The sequence below is a fragment of the Anoplophora glabripennis genome, unplaced genomic scaffold (genome assembly GCF_000390285.2).
Source record: "Anoplophora glabripennis isolate ALB-LARVAE unplaced genomic scaffold, Agla_2.0 scaffold519, whole genome shotgun sequence".
NCBI lineage: Eukaryota > Metazoa > Arthropoda > Insecta > Coleoptera > Cerambycidae > Anoplophora > Anoplophora glabripennis.
The window spans coordinates 262,564-282,308 of NW_019416627.1; the positions used below are offsets into that span (position 1 = coordinate 262,564).

The following is a 19,745-nucleotide window of genomic DNA, read 5'->3' on the forward strand; positions in this document are numbered from 1 at the left end:
AAAATAGAAGAGTGCAGTAAACAAAATAAATTGATGTTATTAAAATAGTAAATAATAAATAATTGCTTACCATGCGCCCCAGTGGCGACTCGTCAGGAGAGGCAGTGCCTCCTCTGTAAAAATTCCCAAAATTTTTTGTATACATATCTTCCATCTTTAAATCTACATATGTCCCAACTGGGTTGGTTGATCGATTATCCACTTCAGCCCCACACGTTGGAATTTTACTTCTCGCGTTGTACCTAAGTACTGTACCTACACACTGACAGTATTTATTTTGGGGTACTTGCAACAGTGACCTTGAAATCCCTCAAAATCCCCCCCCCCACCTCTTATCATATACGTCCTTTTTTCAAAATGCACCCCCCCTTGTAGTCAAACCCACGGGCCGACACTGCTGGAACGACCTCGTACTCTCGCACTATTCCCTTATACTCGCGCACTACACACCCACCTAATATCTACAACTAGTCTATTTTACAACTACTTACAACTATGAATGAGGTATTGTGACGGGCGTATTACAAATTGTTCTAGAATTATTTTGAAAAATCAGAAAAATAGAAAACGTATAAGCTGTCTCAAAAACGAAAGAATTATACCTTCTACATATGTCTTATTTTCAATAAGGAACCTCCCCACAGATGATGGTCTATATTAGCAGAAAAACTCAAAACTAAAAAAATCTGGACCGCTAATTGTTAAGATAACATCGTCCATATCCATGTCTTCTCGTTAAATGTTACACCTTAAATGTTGGATCACAATCATTTCTGCATAATTCTTCGTATAATCTAAATGTATGCTAGTGGTAGGATATCTCATAGCTTATATTTGCACAACAATAATACGTACTCAAATACCTTGCCCTTGTTAAAGAAAAACTGACTAAAATTACTCATGTGATGTTTAAAACGAGCACAAGTAATACTCAGCTTTATTTCTGTAACTGTGAAAGTAACAGTTTTGTACTGATTTAATGCAGCCTCTCACTAGTTTAGAATATGTTCGTTTTGACTTACTAACCATGACATAATTTTTGACTGATTATTAATCTCATCATTGTGTATGTTCTGTCCGCCATCATTTTTAATCGTTTAGTAAAACATTCCATTGAGAGTGTGTTTAGTTTTTATCGTAACGTTTCTACGACAATTACGAACATATGTAAATGGTACACTGAACGAAGAGAAAGCACAATTTTACTAAATTTATCCTGATCAACATGAAAGGTTACGATAAAAACATTCGCAATGCATTGCACAGATAATTTATATTTAGATATATTCTGATCTTGTCAAATAATTGTGCATAGAATTAAACATAAAATCTTTTCATTTGTCTGCTCGGAAATATTCTTCCAATTCAAAGGAAATCTGTCATTGATTTTGTTATACAAACGTTTATTTCAAATTGATTTTGAGATCAGAGTATAGCCTATAATATTTTTGTTATAAAAGTGAATATATTCATGTTAATAATTTATTAAAATATAATATTACTAGAGTTCGGGAAACGTGGCCTATAACAGAAAGTTATGGTAGAAAAGGAAAACGATCTGTTTTGTGATGTCTGTGAAACAAACCATAAATTCTTCTACAAAATAAAGTAACAAGCATTTGAATATTTATTGAAGGTTATAGGCTTTTTCGCTAGTGAAGTCGTATGTTGTAGTATGTGTAGTATGAGTGAAGGAATAGATTTAAGCTATAGTATGACAACTAAGATCAAAAAGAGAGACATAGTAACTATGAGTCCAGGGCCGGCGCTAGGGTATTTGGCACTTGAAATATTTGCTTGCCTCCCTAGAAAAAATATATACAAGTTACTACTGTTGGAACAAATAACAAATTTATTAATAAATCGTTATAAAAAATAAAAAACATTTCAATAGACAAAAATAAATAAGAAAATATTTTAGCAAAAAGACAAACAGAAATTATAAGAAACATCCTATAAAAAATAAAACAGATATCCCAATAAAACCAAAAATAAAAAATATTCATTAAAAACAAAAAAGAAACTAAATAATGTCAAAACGGGATCTTTATACATATCAACTTTTCTACATTTTTCATTAACAAAATCTTCAATAATATCATCGTAAACCAAATTATTTGTTATATCTTTCTCGATAGCAAGAATGGCTAAGTATGTTAACCGTTCCTGCGCCATGGTTGATCGTAAATGATTTTTTATTTTAAAAAAGAATGTTCTCCACAGGCCACAGACACAGGAACGTTAACTAACATTTAGCATCAGTTTCTCCCGCGAGTCAAAAAATCAGTAGAAGCAGCAAAATAACTCTGTCGTCCATACAAGTCAACGTTAAGTACGCAACACGTATTTATATTTAAATTAATTTACTTAATTCCTTAATTGTATACCTAACCCCTAACTTCTCAGACAGATAATTGACTTATTTACTTACTTGCATTTTTACTGATGTAACAAACATCTCAGATAAATAATACTTTCAGTAGTTCTACTTAAAATTCATAAACGAGAGATAACTTTAACTACCGATTGTCGCATTTCATCTTTTAAGTCGCCACGTTGTGCGCTGTAGCAGGCATGCCGTGTTTTGCTCAAAATTTAATCGTTCTTTGTTCTTGAGACAAAAGCAGCCGACACGGTGTTAACATGTTTAGTGCGAGTAAACCGAGTAAACGAGTCAGTACGAAGTATGGATTAGAATATGTAACGTTTCACAATAAAGCACGCATTCGGGGTCAATAAATGTTTTCTTCAGATTTTTGTGAAATTTTCAATATCTGAAATTTATAAAAAGTTAATAAAATCTTAAATTGCCGCCCTTAAAAAAAAATGCCGCCTGAAACATCTGCTTAGATATTTCACCCCTTCCACCGGTCCTGTACGAATCAGATATTCACCAATATTCAGTCACGTTATGTATTTTGCTATGAACTTACAGTTTACAAGTAACATTGTGTAAGTAAACTAGAGCTCCACATGTTATATACGTTTTTGCTAAAAGAAAAATATGGACAGATATGTGGATCAGGTTTAGAACAAAATGATACAATTGTCACACCTACAATAAAGTACAAAGAAATAATCATTGTTGAAGAAACAATGTCAACTTTTCAGGAGACTAAAAAACTGCTTCGTAATTGTGATTAATGGAAACCTGATCTAGTTTTAGGTTCTCGACATCAGAATAACCAACAAATTATTACTTCAATTGCAAACTCTTCAAAAATATGGGTTTTTATTTTTTTTGCTACTTAGGCCGTATTAGTTGGTTAAAAATGAATGCAACCGTGTTATAGGCGGTTTTTATGTTTATTTGAATTAGGAACAAATAAGGGGTAGGTGCAATTAACAAAGTACTTACACTTCGAAAATAAACACTAAACTAATTGTAATAACATAAATCAAACCCTTAATTCTTCATTGTATAGGTAAGTTCAAAAAGAACAAAATAAATAATTGGCAACTTTTTCGCGTAGGTACTTATAGGTAGGTACTCGAAAAAAAATATAACAAATAACATCTTACATCTACTAAATTCATTAATAACTGCACGCTATTTGAGTGTTTTGTGGGAAACCTTAATTTTGATAAAAATCTCACTTAGGCGGTATTGTTTCTTCAGCGACATAATACTACTGTTTAGAGAATAGCGTCTGGTTCTGCTGTAAAGTAGATGTAGAAATCCTGAACAGCAGTCATTTACATATTAAGGAGGAGATATTTTATCTTAAAAATGTACAAAAACGACACACTTCAGGTGTGTAGTTGACACACTCTGGGTAGCTGAGAAAATAAGGGATGGTTTCCCTTCTGAAAGGAACTTATTTTCAATGTTAAAAAGATTTTTAGCAAAGCACCTACGAGGAGAGACATTTATAAGGATGTTTTATCATAGTGCAATAAAGAAATTGATGTCACATACACTGTGGCTGCAATGAAAAAAAATATGTACAGACATATCCGTATTGCGAAAAAATAAAAAATGCAAACCTTGTTACAAAACAACTGTAAGTTCATTTATACATAATGTTAATTATTTATTGTGAAACTTAGAAAAGAACGTAGTGATCTGTTTTAAATATAGCCTATATCACACTAAAATCTTTTCTGAATTTTAAACTTTATCAAATAAAGCATTCTACTTTTACATATTGACTTATCGTTAATATTTAGCGTTACTATTGATATTAATATCATGGATTGTATTTATATTTACATCATTAAACTGAGCCTGTTTCTGTTATAAGTCACGTGTCCCCAAATCACTATCATTAAGGCAGTGTTTTCGCTAAGTAATTGAAAAACACAAAATATTTCTAGATATTTTTATATCCTCGAATAATAAAAAAACCATGTAGTATAATTCTGTTTAAAAAATAAAGAGTATATTTTGTGAAATCTTACTTGGAGTGGAAACAGGTCTTAGTCACAAATAATTTAAGAATCAGCAGAAGCTACAAGCTTTATATGATGGTGTAGATCCCCTGATGTTTGTTACATTAATGTTTTGGAGACTGTAATGGATGTGCCAATATATAAGTACTACAAGCTTGGTATTGATTATACTAAGGTATGTTACTGTAATGTTTTAAATGTTTTTGTGTCTATATAGTCTGTAAAATATGTATGAAGTAATTTTGAACCTACTTAAAAGATTTATTAGAGGGATTATTTTCCCCATCCCATAAAGTGAAAACATATTCAATTGTATAAAATACAAAAGCTATAAAGTGTGGAATCAATTATCCTCGTTAAAGAAAATCTATTTTACATTACCTTGGAGGAATGGGTAGTTAATTCTAAGATATAAGGTTGTGAAAAAAGAATCAAAACACCAGAAGAATAGGAATTGTCTTGCTTTATAACACATATTTTCAAATAAAATTTATATTTTAAAAACTTCATCTGAAATTCAATATTAAAAGAATTTAGCTTACTGGATAGCTTACTCCGTAACAATTATTTCTCTTCACGTGCTCTTAACGTGTTACTTAGTTTTATAACTTTTAGAGTTTTTATTGCTGTAATGTTTTTTTTTGTGTTTGATTTTGACTTACACTCAATAAAATCTTCATGAATGTATTATGTATTATTTATATATTTCGCTCTAAGTGGACCAAAATACCTTCTTATTAAGATAATGAGTTGGAGCATGGTTTGAAAGCATATTTCCCACCGATATTTAAAAAAAATTATATTTGCAATTCAGAAACGAATAAACATGTTGCCTACTTCAGGCACATATGCTCATAAAACAATTATATATAACAGACAACTTTTTCAACATATCACAAAAAATAAGCACTCAGGACATTATCAAAATTTAAGTATTCAGGTTTTCATTAAATTTTAATTCATAAAATTAGAGCAAAACTAATTTGTTTCAAAATAAAGATATTAATACTATTATTGATATTTTTTTAAAAGTTACATAAATAAAAACACTAATCATAGATTTGAAAATTTTGAAATATTTTTTAAAATCCAGTTTCAATTCAATTGCCCAAATTTTTAATAAAAAATATTGTTACTATTTTGCTAAAGCACTTTGTTTAGTTTATGCATCTTCGCGTCGCTGACCTGAAATTTGTCCTAGTTCCTAGTTAGGCACGTACTTCTGTAAAACGTTCTGCTTCTTAAATTACTTGTTCTATTTGTGAAAATTGGGAAATCAAAAATAAAGAGGCACTGACAAGTAAGCCTTACAATTGTCAAAAAAACGTTTTATTGTTTTTTTATTTCCAACAAAACCTACACCAAACATCAAATATAAAAACTGGTACTTTTTAGAAAGAGTGTAAGTATAGAGGGGCGAGTTGATCACATACTTCTATCCTCTATATCTATAGAAGTATGTGGAGTTGATTTAGTGGTTGAGCTCATAACCTTTCCGAATATTAAAAACTAAAAGCGATATCTCACTAAAGAGGTTAGAAAAGAAACAGTTTTCAAGACGGAATTTGAAAAAACTGACGTGTTTTTAAAGATCAAAATTAATACGATCCCAACAAAAGTTACACCCTGTATATTCTTCTACAAGTGATCTTCCATGGAAGTGCTCAATCGCTTTACTGTTCTATGATGTGCGCTGTGTTGTTGGTTGCATTTGATTGTTGTTACAAGTTTATAATTTTTATTATGTATTTGAAGACCTTTTATAAGACAAACTGAAAACTTAAGGAATAATTTTGATGTTATTTTATGCTTCACTTTCAATTAAGCGAATTATTGTAATACAAAAAATTTACTCATTATGACTATATGCAGGTTATGTTTAGGTCAAGAGAAGGAACTTATTACAGTTACAGATCGTAATGATTTGTTACTAAGGATAAAAAACTGTGTTTCTATTGAGGTAACTACTTGCTGGTATCAAACAAAGCTTCGTTATAAGTTAAAAACTATTTTGTAGATAACTAAGATTGATACGCTTCCTAAAACTGTATGTGCGGAATGTGTCCGAAAAGTAAATGAATGGTACGACTTCAAACAAATGTGTATCGGCTCAAACAAGAAGTTAAAAATAGAGGTCGACCATAAAATCTTGAATGAGACTACAGAAACTGAATTCGAGGATGAAAAAGTAGATAGTTGGGGCTTTTCAGATTATGAAGACAGCGATTCCGAAGCTGAAGAATTTTTAAAGGAAGAGGATTGCAATGTATGTTAATAATTTGTTATTTAATTGAGAACTGCATATATCTTTTTGATAATAATTCTAGAATTCAAAAAGTATAGAACCCACACAAAATGAATATATATGTAATATTTGTGATAAGAAATTTGATGCTATTTTGGAATATTTAGAACATCAGGATGAACACAGTGGTCAACTTGTATTTAATTGTGATAAGTGTAGCGAGGTTTGTACCATTTTTAAGTTGTTATTCATCGAACGGTTACACTTATTTAAATTTGTTAATTTTTAGGTATTCGCTAGTAGACCAGACTTAGTTGCGCATGAAAGACAGCACAAAAATCCATGTCCGAAATGTGGCAAGATGATTCTTAGGTCCAGTATGAAAATTCACCTAATTCAACACACCGACCGATACGTGTAAGTAATTTCATAATTACTGTAGAAAATTATAGTTCTAGGGTTTTTGTATCATTTTCTAGGTGTACTGAATGCTCCCACAGGTTCAACTCTGGTGCAACGTTGAGGCAACATATCATAACGGTTCATACCAACATAAAAGACCACGTTTGTGAAACTTGCGGAAAAAGTTTTTCTTCAAAAACAGCCATGAATGTTCATCTAAAAACACACAGAGACGAGAGGCCATATACTTGCAAGCTATGTTCTTATGCAGGTACCGTTTTTTATTTATACAGGGTGTTCCACAGTAAAGTGCCTTACGTTTAATATGTGAAGTATAGTTCAAAAGAAAAAGATTTTATGCAACACGGGTAGTAAAAAATAAAGAAAAAACAGATTATATGGAATTCCGTAAGGTTAAAAATATAGTAATTGTTAAAACGGCTTGCGGTTGATTATAAAAATTATTTACTTTCCAAATATTACTTTGTATATCAACTCTTTAATTAATTTTTTTGTTTTTTCTGTTTGGCAGTCTGTGGTCTCTACAAATTGTCAGTTGTCAGATGATTAGAGAATTATTAGTTATCGGGTCATTTTCTAAAAAAACACATTTCTATAGATGGTTTTTAGAAGCAAATTTAAAACAAAGTATTAGAACAGATTGGAAGAATTGAACCACATCTTTGGCCTACTCGGTTACCAGATATGAATCCTTTAGGCTTTTGTTTGTAGGGTTGTATTACGTTTTAGTGAAGCGAACTATAAGGAAAACAAGTTCATAAGATAATGTTTTGGCACTGTTCTGGAAATAAGAATTATTTGTAGAGTAAGCACTTGTTTAAAATGAGTGGTGGACATTTTGAACGTTTTGTGTCTCGATATTTTTAGCTTCACATGTCACATAAGGGATTTATGTTTATTTTGTGATATTCTGCTATATACTGAACAAACGGCATTTATACTGCAGACACCCTTTTTATTTCAACACTAATAATGGTACGGTGAATGTTCTACACAGGGAGGACCTCATCGTCCATCTACATCCACATGGCGACTCATGCGAAAGAAATACACGGTTGCGAAATATGCCCTAAAACGTTTAAGAGTTGGCGCAACCTAGCCGATCACCTGCGAAGGGTACATAGCAAGGAAAAGAAACACGAGTGTTCGTACTGCAATAAAAAGTTCGTCGATAAATACATGCTAAAAGTTCATATTAGGACGCATACGGGACTAAGACCTTACCAGTGTAAATTGTGCGATAAGGCCTTCATTCGATCGGATAGTTTGAAGGAACATATGGCGACACATGGGTCTCGGAAATTGTATGACTGTAATCAGTGCATGAAGAAATTTACTAGTAAGAGAGGTTACGCAAGGCACAGCTGTAGTGTGTCTACAGTGTAACTGGTGTTTTCGTTTATGCCTTATGTTCGTAATAGTTATATTTTTATTTTATATGTGATTAATAGAGATTTTGAAACATGTTAATTCGTTTAATTTGATATGCCAGTAGGTGCAACTGAACTGAATTTTTGGTGCCGGTTGAATTATTACATCACCGTAACAGCAAAGTACTTTAATTCAAAAATACATAAACAGAAGTTATACAGTAGAACCCCGATTACCCGTGCACAGCTGATCTGTGCGGCGGATTCTTTGTGCGCTGCAATGTTTATGATTATCCGCTATCCGTACACGGATTATCCGTGGCAGGGCGAAAAAAGAGCTCAGAAACAAAAAAAATATGAGTCTCTGCTTGTTTATCACATACATATTATTTACCTACATATGTACAAATGTATGTAATAGGTATGTGTAATTAAGTTAATATTTTTTGCAAAATTGGCGAGTTTGGACGTTATTTTGATTAGCCATGCTTTCAATTATCCAGGCTGCCAGAACTGAACCGTTGCTGGAGGTTCTACTGTATACATGAAAAAAATTACACCATATTTGAATTCGGTTATTAAATTAAGGGATGAAACTCTGGATATACATATAAATTTTATTTATCAATAACAATTTAAATAGCATTAAAAAAAATAATAATAATGAAAAACCTAAAGTTCTACTTATACTGTTTATACAAAATGTTTCAAGAATTGCCATAAATCCTAGGAACAATAGAACGTCAAAAATTAAGAAAATTTTTCCTATTAAGGGTAACCACTGTAAAATGCTAAAATAAAGCGTCTTGCAATTTTTTTTTAATGGAAGGAAAAGTAAGAGGATAATAATATTCAAGGATGTTATTAACCATGTCTTCGTGTTCAAAAAAAAAATAAATTTATTCATAAATAGTTCGAAATGGCAACACTGGATCCTCTAGAGCAGCGGTCTTCAAACACCTAACAAATTTTCGAACACATTTTTTACTGATTATATAATAAATAAATACTACGATTAACAAAATAAATATTCCCCTAAGTAAAAATTAAACTTTAAAGATTTTAAATTTTAAAGTAAATTTTTATTGGATAATTAAAAAAAGAGTAAATATAATCAATGACTGGAATGTGCTTGAATATTTTTACATAATATGTTGAAATCAGGTGCTATTGTCGTAAGTTGCAATCACATTTCAAATGCTGCATTAAGCGCATTGCGATACATACTTTGTTTTTATCGTTATTTATATCTTGTTAAGCTCTTATAGTAACTTATACGCGTGTACTTATAAAAATAAAAAGTTTTATGAGTATAAATTTGTGGGTACACATCTGCAAGTTACCCATTTTAAGCATTGCGTTAATAGCGCCAGCCTGACACTGTCCAGACGGGTCTGATGGTTGCAGCGATAAAGTGGGACGCACCAGATTCCAGGAAGGGTCCATGGCGGATTGGCGCCGGTGACCAGATGCTTACTCAAATACCTGCGAACGACTCCACACCAAGAACAACAATACGTCTTCTTCAACTTGTTTTCAATAAAAATATTTTTATTTTACAGTTGAGAGAGAGTTTGTTTGCTACACACCGAAAGCAATCCTCAAATTTTTTTTAAATTTTGTAGTATTGATATTGTTAATTTCAAAATTTTGAATTTTTGAGTCGCGAAACCCCCAGAGAGGTTGTGTGAAACCCCAGGGTTCCACGGAACACAGTTTGATTACCGCTGCTCTAGAGGCATGTCGAACTTGACGTGCTCTACGGCACACAGTGTAACTGACGCAAATTTGAATGTGGTTAGAGGAATATGTAGGGGTTTTTGAAAACATTAATTTTTGTGTGATTAGTGAGTATTTGAAGTAAAAATTTCAATTTTTGACAAAAAAAGGAGAAGTCATTTGTCAATAAATAATGTTAAAATAAACTTATCGAAAATCCACTACATACTTCTCATCGAAATAAAAGTATGGTCAAAATTTGAAGTTAATATAATGGAAATTGTGGAAATTATGCTACGTGCCATTTAGAAAAATCTTGTTTTGAGAAAAACACTTAAACTTTTGAGAATAGGTATACGTTATACTGACGTACTTTCATTTGAAAATTATTCTAATTGAATACAAAGTTTTTCTAATAACATTTGTTAATATTAATGACATCTGTTAGTAGTATTAGATTAGTTAGAAATCGAAAGGTAAGTCATTAGGCTGTATCTTTCAACCCTTCCTTCAACATTATGTGCCACAGGTAGTCGCTTCGGAGCAGTCTGACGCACTTGGGAAAGAACTCGGAACTTCAAAGAAAAAAATTTGTACAGGTTTAAAACTTCTTTCCCCTTATTCTGAAATCAATAAAAAATAGATTTTCTGAAAATTACAGTGGTGTTACCCCTTAACTGAAGGTTCATTGACATTTGCTTTCAAAATATGGTGTGATAATTTTTTTTAAATGAACTTTGCCAAATTTGGTAGTCATGTTTTGATAGATCCTAAGTAGGTTGGTTTGACCAGTTTTTTTTTATAAGTTCTATATGGCATTTACATATTTATATATTTACGGTTACAACTATTTTGAGATTAGAATTTTGGGGTCCTTTGTATGATTTTCTTATACTGGGTGGGGCATTTACCTTGAGATAAAATAATATCACGGAGACACGAGAATATTGAAAAAAAAAAAAATTTCAGACAAAAATTGTGGGGCACCGAGGGGGCCATTTAATGGTTCTTATTACGACTTCCGGTCTAGACCAGAAGTGGTGTTTTTAGACCGGATTTTTAAACGAAAACCATTTTTTATCACAGATTTCGATTGAAAAACGAAAAAAAAAACTTTGTTCTTATTATTTTTTCGATTTAACCCATATTTTGGCCATGAAAAACAAGAATCTTGAAACAACGGAGTACCTTGTTGGGATCACTTTAAAAAAAAAATTTCATACAAAAATTATAGGGTGAAAGGGAGCTATCTTGACATGACCTTGACTTCAAGGACGTTTGAAGATCAAATTCTAAATTTTAAATTTTTTGACCTCAAAAATTACAGAAAGTTTTACAATAAAAAACTACTATATATCCACATCGTTATTCCCGGGTAGTGCTAAAAGTAGTTAATAATTATACAGTTTTTCAACCTTAAAATGACCTTGATATCTGATCTTGTTCTTGAGGTTAAGTTCATATTTTATTGTAAAACTTCCCGCTCTTGTAATTTCCAAGGTCATAAAAGAGGGTTCCATTTAAAATTTTGAATTTTTTTTTTAAAGTGATCCCAATTGTTTTTTTTTTGTTTTTTTTTTATGGCCAAAATATGGGTTAAATAAAAAAAAATCGAGTATTTTTTTTTTTCGTTTTTCAATCGAAATCTGTGGGGTTTCCATTTAAAAAAAACTTCCTGTCTAAAAACACCGCCTCCGGAAGTCGTAATATGGACCTTTCAATTGCTTCCTCGGTGCCCTACAATTTTTTTCTGAAACGTTTTTCGAAATAATCGAATTCAACCAAGATACTATTTTGTCCCACCTGGTATATGTACTACTACACAATTTGTGATCTTGACAAAATTAGCTTAGTTTTTATGAAAAAGCACAGAAATTGGAAGTAGGTGCACCAGGTTTTATTTTCTATAATTCTAACACCAAAAAACTTGTGATCTAAGATATTCCTGGTTTGCAGCATAACACCTGTATGAAAATTAATATAACCAGACTATTTAGGCCGCTCAAAACATAATATACTTAACAAATTTCTGTATACGTCAGGTAATTGCTAAGATATTAGCAAATTTATTTAAAAAAAAATAACTTTCACAAGCAAAGGACAATGAACCATCAGACTATTGGCAGACCGTGTACGATTAATGGACGATCCGATTCAGCGCAGAGCGCACAGCTTAGATGTTTTCGTTCATTCAGCTTGTGCGAGGACGTCCCGTACTCTCGTCGTCGTGCATGCTGTCTCGGTCATCACAAAACCTCCCTAATCACAGGAACACAGTCAGACGTGATACACACTCCTGATTTACTTCATGGTAGATACTTGTATGAAATTTTGTACGGCCGCTCGGAAGGGTTTCCACTAACATAATTCCGTTGACCACACACTTCACCACAATAAAATCAGTCTTAAAACTTGCTATCAGGACCATGTATTACCTCTAGGATTTATATATTATTCTGTAAAACTCTGTATATGTATAAAAACCAATTTAAGATATTCTTGAACACAAAATATACAATGTAATACACATACATTTTTTTAAAATAATTATGTATAGATGTTTCAAAATTAAATAATAAAATTTTCAATTTAAAATACACTATTTAAAACAATGTATAAAGGTAACAAACATACATATTTTTATTTATTTAATACTTAACTACGTTTTTGATAATGAGTTAATAAAATCTTCCATGTAAGGGTTTCCGCCCAACTTCTCCAGTTCTTCTTTAGCATCTTTTTCCAGATTTTTTAAGGTCTGCCTTGTGTATTCAAAACTGCCGAATTTTTCTAATAAATCTACACAGTACTTTTTTACTTCAATCTCCTTTGTTCGTTGCCGAAGTATATCTAATCGCTATTAAGAATAATTATTTTCAACATTATTTCAAAGTTGCAAGTAAAATTAAATAGATAAATGTAGAAATAATAAAGCATAATCCTAAAATAGTTTAAGAAAGGATACGGATAATTTGCTTATCTTCTGCTTGACTATGAATCGCATGAATAATAGGAAAGCTGAATTTACCTTCGGTTAAATCTTCACAGTAGCTTTTATGATGCATATACTAAAAAGTTAGTAAAATAATGCAATACCGGCAAATATTTTGTAACTACTAAAAAATATAAAAAGTACAAATCGGTTTAATTTCAAGTCTGAATTTAGTTTTTTTTTAAACCATAGGAATTAATACGTACATCTTTTGACACCAGATTTATGTAATCATCGCGTATTTGAAATATAAGGCCCAAAATTCCTGTTATCTTTGTGAAGTCAGCCTTATTATCACTGAAAAGTTGCATCAACCTTATAGCTAACATAAATAATCCTCCAGTTTCTGAAATAAAATATTTAAAATGGATAATAAATATTGAATCAAAGAAATTAAATAAGAAATTCAGCTCCCAAGTAGTTGTCGTAATTGTATATTAATAACAAAAGTATCTTACTTCTTTTAACCATCTGTTTATATTCTTCTTCAGAAGGGCAAGTAAAATTGTCCCTCCAATATATTTCCATTCCTTGGCCTCTATATAATTCTAAAATTTGTTCTAAGGCGATTGAAATTGCCTACAAGAAATATAATAAAAGTTATCTTCATGTGCGTATATAGTTAATTTTAGTTTCAAATGTTTTTCAAGATGTGTTTTAATGTGTTATCAATAAACCAAGTACTCCTTATCTAAACGGGATTGCTATTTAATGTATAAAATGTTGACTCGTAAGAAATTCTTTTTATTGTATTCAAAGTTGCAACGAAAACTATTGAATAAGTTCTGATTAAAAATATATTAGCCAATGAATAATAATCTTGTATATAAAAACATACTTCAGGATGATTTAGATCCATCACTCTCTCTAAGGCAATAAAAGATGTATAATTAGCTGTATTTATTGTACTAGCTACTCCATAAATTGAATGTGCAACAGGAATACCTCTTCTGAGAATAGAATTATCTTGTATATCATCTATTCTAAAATGTATTATTTTAAACAATTATGAAAAGTTATGAAATAATATAATAATATAAATACCTACAGAAGACTAGAATTGTGCAATATTTTAACAATATCTGATATTTGAGACAGTTTTTCATCAGGGACGTTCAACCAGTAGTTAAACGCTTTTGCCAATTTTGACCTTATGTCCTTTCCAGGTACTTGCAATATGTAAATAAATGGTTCCATTAATTTCTAAAAGGAGAACAAGTATGAAATACCTAAATATATATATAATAGGTTTATATGTAGATAAGTAGATATGAAAAAATAGCGCAAATAAACGATATTTTTAAATTAAACTTGACTTACCTCATCTTGATGTTTATCGTTTTTCTTGCTATAAGGAATTGTCGAGTTACTAGGTGACTCGGTCATTTTAAAATTGTAATTTAATAACGTAAAACTTCTATAAAAAAAATAATTTATGAAATTTATAAAAAGTTAGGTTAATGTTGATTATTGATAAGAATGAAGTTAAGTACAAAACGTGACGAATCATAAAATTCATAAATGACAAATGTTTCATAGCGTTTTCCATTGGAATGATTTTGTAACTCTGTAGCATAGACAAGTTATATTAGAAGTCTCTGATCTCCATGCTCCATAACTTGGCTTGGGACATGTCATGGCTTGGATTGGAATCATTGGGTTTTTTAAATTTGTATTATGGCTATTGGCTATGCTGCTAGTTAAATTTTGAATTATAAAGAAAATCTGCAATATTTTATTATCTTAATCCCAGGCTTTACTAAAATTTGTCTAATAATAATAATTATGATCTATTTTAAACTTTGTCCAATTTATTGTTATTACATCCATTCAGCTTTTGAGGTTAGGGGAAGACAAAAGTGTCAAAAAATGATAAATTACCTACAGGTAGAAAACTAAATATTTACCTACAATTTAATTACAACGGATATTGACAATCTATTTTTGAGTTTGCTAAATACACCATAAAATACATATGAAAAAATGATTTCTGAAGTAAAAAGTTATAGATGTGGAAATCCTAGTTCATAGGCCTTTATTTAGATATACAGAAACCAACAGGTATTTAATTTTTATATATTAATACATAAATAATATATTTATTTGTATTTCTCGTTTCATAAAACCTCACTCAAAACTGGACTGAATACATGCAAAATCGTTATGTTTTGCATACAGTGATAATACAGTACAGCAGTTCATATTAAATTTAGAATTTTTGTTTTAGGATACATGATACAGGATTTTATGAAGATTATAAATCATAATGGGAGTAGCAAGTAGCTTTCTGGTAATTATATGTAAAAGATGTTATGTTACCATCTCACCACTTTAATTGTATAAAAACTCAAATATTTCTTTAAAATTCTAGGAACGGCACTGCCACATAATAGAATTAATGCATACCATCCATAAAAATGATATCAAGACCTTGAAGAGAAAAATTAAGTATGCAGAAACTACAGATGCAATGTTGTTATTTTTGGAAGCAATCCGTAGAGAAAGGTAAATTTATAAAATCCCGTGTTTATATTTTTAAGAGGTATTTTTTTAGAAAACAGTTTTTTGATTTCCTATTAGAGAAACTTAATATTTTATCAGAAGATCTATGTGATCATATTGAATCAGGTTACTATGAACAATGTTTTTCTGCAAGTGTCAACTGCTCAGATCCATATTACGCAACGAAGCTTCTGGAAGTGTATGATTTTATACCGATTCATAAAAGATCTGCTTTGTTACACATAGCTGTCCATGTTGAAAACGAATTTATCGCCCATCAGCTTATTTTAAAAGGAACTGATATAAATGCTTTTGACATAATAGGACAGACACCGCTGGATGATGCTATAAAGTGTAATAATATGGACTTGGTGTGTATGTTACTTTATTATGGAGCATATACCAATCACTTACCTGATAACTTGACTTCTTTTATGTATTCTATAATTTGCCAGTGCACAGAGGACATCCAGAGGGTTTTGATAGACTATGAGGCTGACTTTAACTTAACGTGTAACGGAACTAGTACTCTATTTTTTGCTATCAAGTATAAGAGTCCTGTTACTTTAGACATTATAGAACATGGTGCCGATGTTAGTTATTACGATGGAATACATAATTCTGTGTCTCTAGCAATGCTTTATGACTGTGATTCTAGCGTTTTCAAAGTGATATGGGATAAGTTCGATTATAAGGTTTGGACAATTTCTTATAGTAAGTCAGTGTTGATTAAGTTTCTTCAAACTGATACCATCATAACGGAATGGGTGGAATATTTGAAAATATTCATAGAGAATGAAACCAAGTTACGACTGGATTTAGAACATCACAATAACTCGTATTTTTACAAGTCGGATCCCATAATTTCCATATTCTATTTGCGGTGCCTTGAGAAAGATGTGGATAAAGGCATCATAGAATCTTTTGTATTCCACTTACTTTCACATGGAGCACATATCTTTGAAAAAGACATTGACGTGATTTATAGAAAGTTAGGAGTTATAACTCCATTTTTGGAGTCGTTATTATATATGGATTTACAAAGTAGTAGTCACGACTCTTACAGCATCATGTACTTTAGATATACCCCTGTGCCTAACGTAAATATATTTCTTATGAATACGATTTTTCCATCTGATGCCCTTCTGAGCTGCTTAAAGTATTTGAGAAGGTTCTATGCTTTTGACAGCGACTTGAAAATGCAAATATTAGATATTTTAGGATCTGAAGAAATTAATTATGAAGCTTGTAAAAAGGTTCTTGACGAATCTGTTACGTTTCCTTCATTGTTACAATTATCTAGAGATTCTGCAAGGCGATCGATTTGTTTGAAATATGTTGTAAATAATAGTTGTAAATTGTACACAATAATCAAACATTTGTACTTGCCGAAATACATAGAAAATATTTTGTTTTTTGATATATGTTTATACTATTTTCCTACTTAATTTGTATTGCCGTTTTGTATTGTTTACATCTTTTAAAATTCATCTGAATGTGATCATTACTTTTAATTAAATTATTGTAAAAAATGTTAAGCACTGTTTATTTAATAAAGCATCATTAATTGTGATTTTGTTTTACATAAAATATCTTACACGGGGTGTAATTAAAATACTTTTTAACAAAAACCTCCCTATAAGCACGTCTTCAGAAATGCTTAATTTTCAAGGTTTATGGTATTCTGAATTAATGTGGTTAACGTGGTTTCCATTTCAAGTTGCTGCACAATTAAGAAGCCATATAACTAACAATTTATTTCAGTCACATGATTACTTGAATAGTAGTTATTTTTATTAGTCAATTTGTTCCGGTCTTATTTGTCTAATCTTTTTCAATATGTTACCTGTAACGGGTTTAATTCCATTCCTTATTTAGTATCATCAGGCATTCCGCAAGGGTCGAATTTAGCTCCGTTACTTTGCTCTCTGTTTGTTAATGATCTTAATAGTGTAATTGATTGTAAAAAATTGTTCTTTGCAGATAACTTAAAATTGTTCAATGCTGTTAAATCAGCTGATGATTATGTAAAGCTTCAGCTGCAGCTAAGTAATGTGGTCCGATGGTGTAATTTGAACAAACTTTTTCTTAATAATAATAAATGCAAAACGATATCAGTTACTCGTAAACATAATAAAATTTTGTTCAATTATGGAATCGATTCGCATGTGTTGGCTCTCCGTGATGCAATTAGGGACCTGGGCGTCCATTTTGATTTAGAATAAAGCTTTACATCCCACATAAAGCACACCGTATCTGCTTTTACGAAAGTACTTGGATTTATAATTAGACAAGATTTTCATGATATTAAGGTTCTAAAAACCTTGTTTTTTGCGTATGTGAGATCCAAGCTTGAATATTGCTCGCTCGTTTGGAGCCCTTTTAATAATCATGTTAGATTGATCGAGACAGTACAGAAAGAATTTCTAAAATATCTTGTATATCGCATTGATGGTATATATCCGGAGCGTGGTTGTGACCAAAACATATTAGTCGGTCCGTCTTAATTCGTTAGATTTTAGGAGACGCTACTATTCACTTAAGTTCTTGCATTCTCTTTTACATAATGGCGTCGACTATCCAGAAATTCTTAGCCAACCTTATTTTCTAGTTCCTAGAAGGTCAAATCGTTCTTGGACTACCTTTCACACTCCTATAGCTAGATCTAATATTTTATTGAAGTCACCACTTGTCAGGATATTTTATAATTATAATTCTATTTGTAATAGATGTGACATTTTCAACTGTTCTCTTTCAGAGCTTCTTCATGCAACTAAGAACAGGTTTATTTAATTGTCACTACCTATATCTAATGATAGCTATTAGAATATTTGCATGAATTAGTTTTTGTTCTTTTGTTTTTTTTTTGAGTAATGCTGTGTTCTAGGTGCACCCATCAGTTTTATTGTATTATGTATTGTTTTTTTCTTTCTTCAATTTAATAATTGTACTTCTATTTATCTATTTAATACTTGTACTGGATTGTCCTGTAAATGGTTATACTGTTGGACAAATAAAGTGGTATTATTATTATTTAAAAAATAATTCAATGTTTTGACAAACGAATGTTGTGTGCTTTAACAAGGTGTGGCGAGAACAGTGTGGGTCTATTAAGAACCACTTTTTTGTTGCTTACAATTCTAATGATTTTTTTTTATATAAATAGTGTCCTTTTAAATGTACCCGCTGAATCAAAACTATAACTACTTTGGTAATCACTAATTAGTGGTCTGCTGTAATTTTAGAGAAAATTACTTCAGAAATTTTTTTTTACAAAAAATTTAGCATGTATCAGCATTAGTTAAAATTCCTGTCTCAAATTTTATCGATTTATAATGTAGAATATGTTTTTTTATAGACATGATAAATTACAACGGTAATGCATGAAAATGAAAAACAAGCCAATTACCGATACTGCAGGTTATGATTGGTAAATAAATGAGTTTACTTATACGTTATTTTCACAATTTTAGACAGGCTCTAAAATTTTCAGATGTATCGTATTGTATCTGCGAATTTGGTCTGTCAAAGTGCAGATATGCTTGTTTTCATATCCCCTCTTATTGCAATTTACCTTTAGTGAATTTTAGATTAAAGGTCAGGTTTTTTCCTTTCACTGGATCCTTCTTCTTTTTTTTTCTATTTATAATTTTTAAAAATATTTCAATCCAATATTTTTAAAATAGATACCCAAAAAAAACGAATATATATATATATTTTTTCACGTCTTGTGAAAATATGTTTATCATGTTTTAAGAGCCCCCTCAAAAAATCAGCTCAAAAAAAATTTTTTTAGAGGTCGCTCAAGATTTTAAAAATTTCCAAAATCGTCAAAAATTGAATTTTGTTTTAAATTTTTTTCTTGTTATTTTATCATTTTCTAGGTTAAAAAAATCTCCATTCTGAAAATTTCAAATCGATATTTTAATTTCTAAAGGTCAAAGGTCACTCATAATTATTTTAACTTTCAGTGTCGTAGTGTATCTATGTTTTCAAGCGACCTCAAAAAATAGATATCAATGAACTAAAAAAATTTTTTTATTGAATTTGATGAAATAGAATATAGAAATAAATCACGAGACACTTAAATTTTAAAAAATTA

At 30.6% G+C, this 19,745-nt stretch overlaps 3 protein-coding genes across 3 annotated transcripts; 2 read left to right on the forward strand and 1 right to left on the reverse strand.

Moving 5' to 3' along the window:
* The first annotated feature begins 6,108 nt into the window (after window positions 1-6,108).
* On the forward strand, window positions 6,109-8,526 carry LOC108911315 (gastrula zinc finger protein XlCGF52.1-like). The gene is made up of 6 exons (XM_018716220.1): window positions 6,109-6,352; window positions 6,410-6,658; window positions 6,720-6,860; window positions 6,927-7,054; window positions 7,117-7,310; window positions 8,058-8,526. Exons 1-6 carry the CDS (start codon window positions 6,251-6,253, stop codon window positions 8,444-8,446), a joined length of 1,203 nt encoding a protein of 400 aa, XP_018571736.1. The 5' UTR covers window positions 6,109-6,250; the 3' UTR covers window positions 8,447-8,526.
* A 4,224-nt stretch (window positions 8,527-12,750) lies between these two features.
* LOC108911309 (geranylgeranyl pyrophosphate synthase) lies at window positions 12,751-14,608 on the reverse strand. Its single transcript, XM_018716213.1, has 7 exons — window positions 14,462-14,608; window positions 14,190-14,344; window positions 13,980-14,124; window positions 13,600-13,720; window positions 13,348-13,487; window positions 13,115-13,217; window positions 12,751-12,999 (listed from the first exon to the last, which is right to left on the reverse strand). The coding sequence occupies exons 1-7, from the start codon at window positions 14,525-14,527 to the stop codon at window positions 12,809-12,811; spliced, it is 921 nt and encodes a 306-aa protein (XP_018571729.1). The 5' UTR covers window positions 14,528-14,608; the 3' UTR covers window positions 12,751-12,808.
* Window positions 14,609-14,830: 222 nt separating this feature from the next.
* On the forward strand, window positions 14,831-17,216 carry LOC108911311. Its single transcript, XM_018716215.1, has 4 exons — window positions 14,831-15,202; window positions 15,369-15,431; window positions 15,513-15,646; window positions 15,696-17,216. The coding sequence occupies exons 2-4, from the start codon at window positions 15,408-15,410 to the stop codon at window positions 17,089-17,091; spliced, it is 1,554 nt and encodes a 517-aa protein (XP_018571731.1). The 5' UTR covers window positions 14,831-15,202; window positions 15,369-15,407; the 3' UTR covers window positions 17,092-17,216.
* The last annotated feature ends 2,529 nt before the right edge of the window (window positions 17,217-19,745 follow it).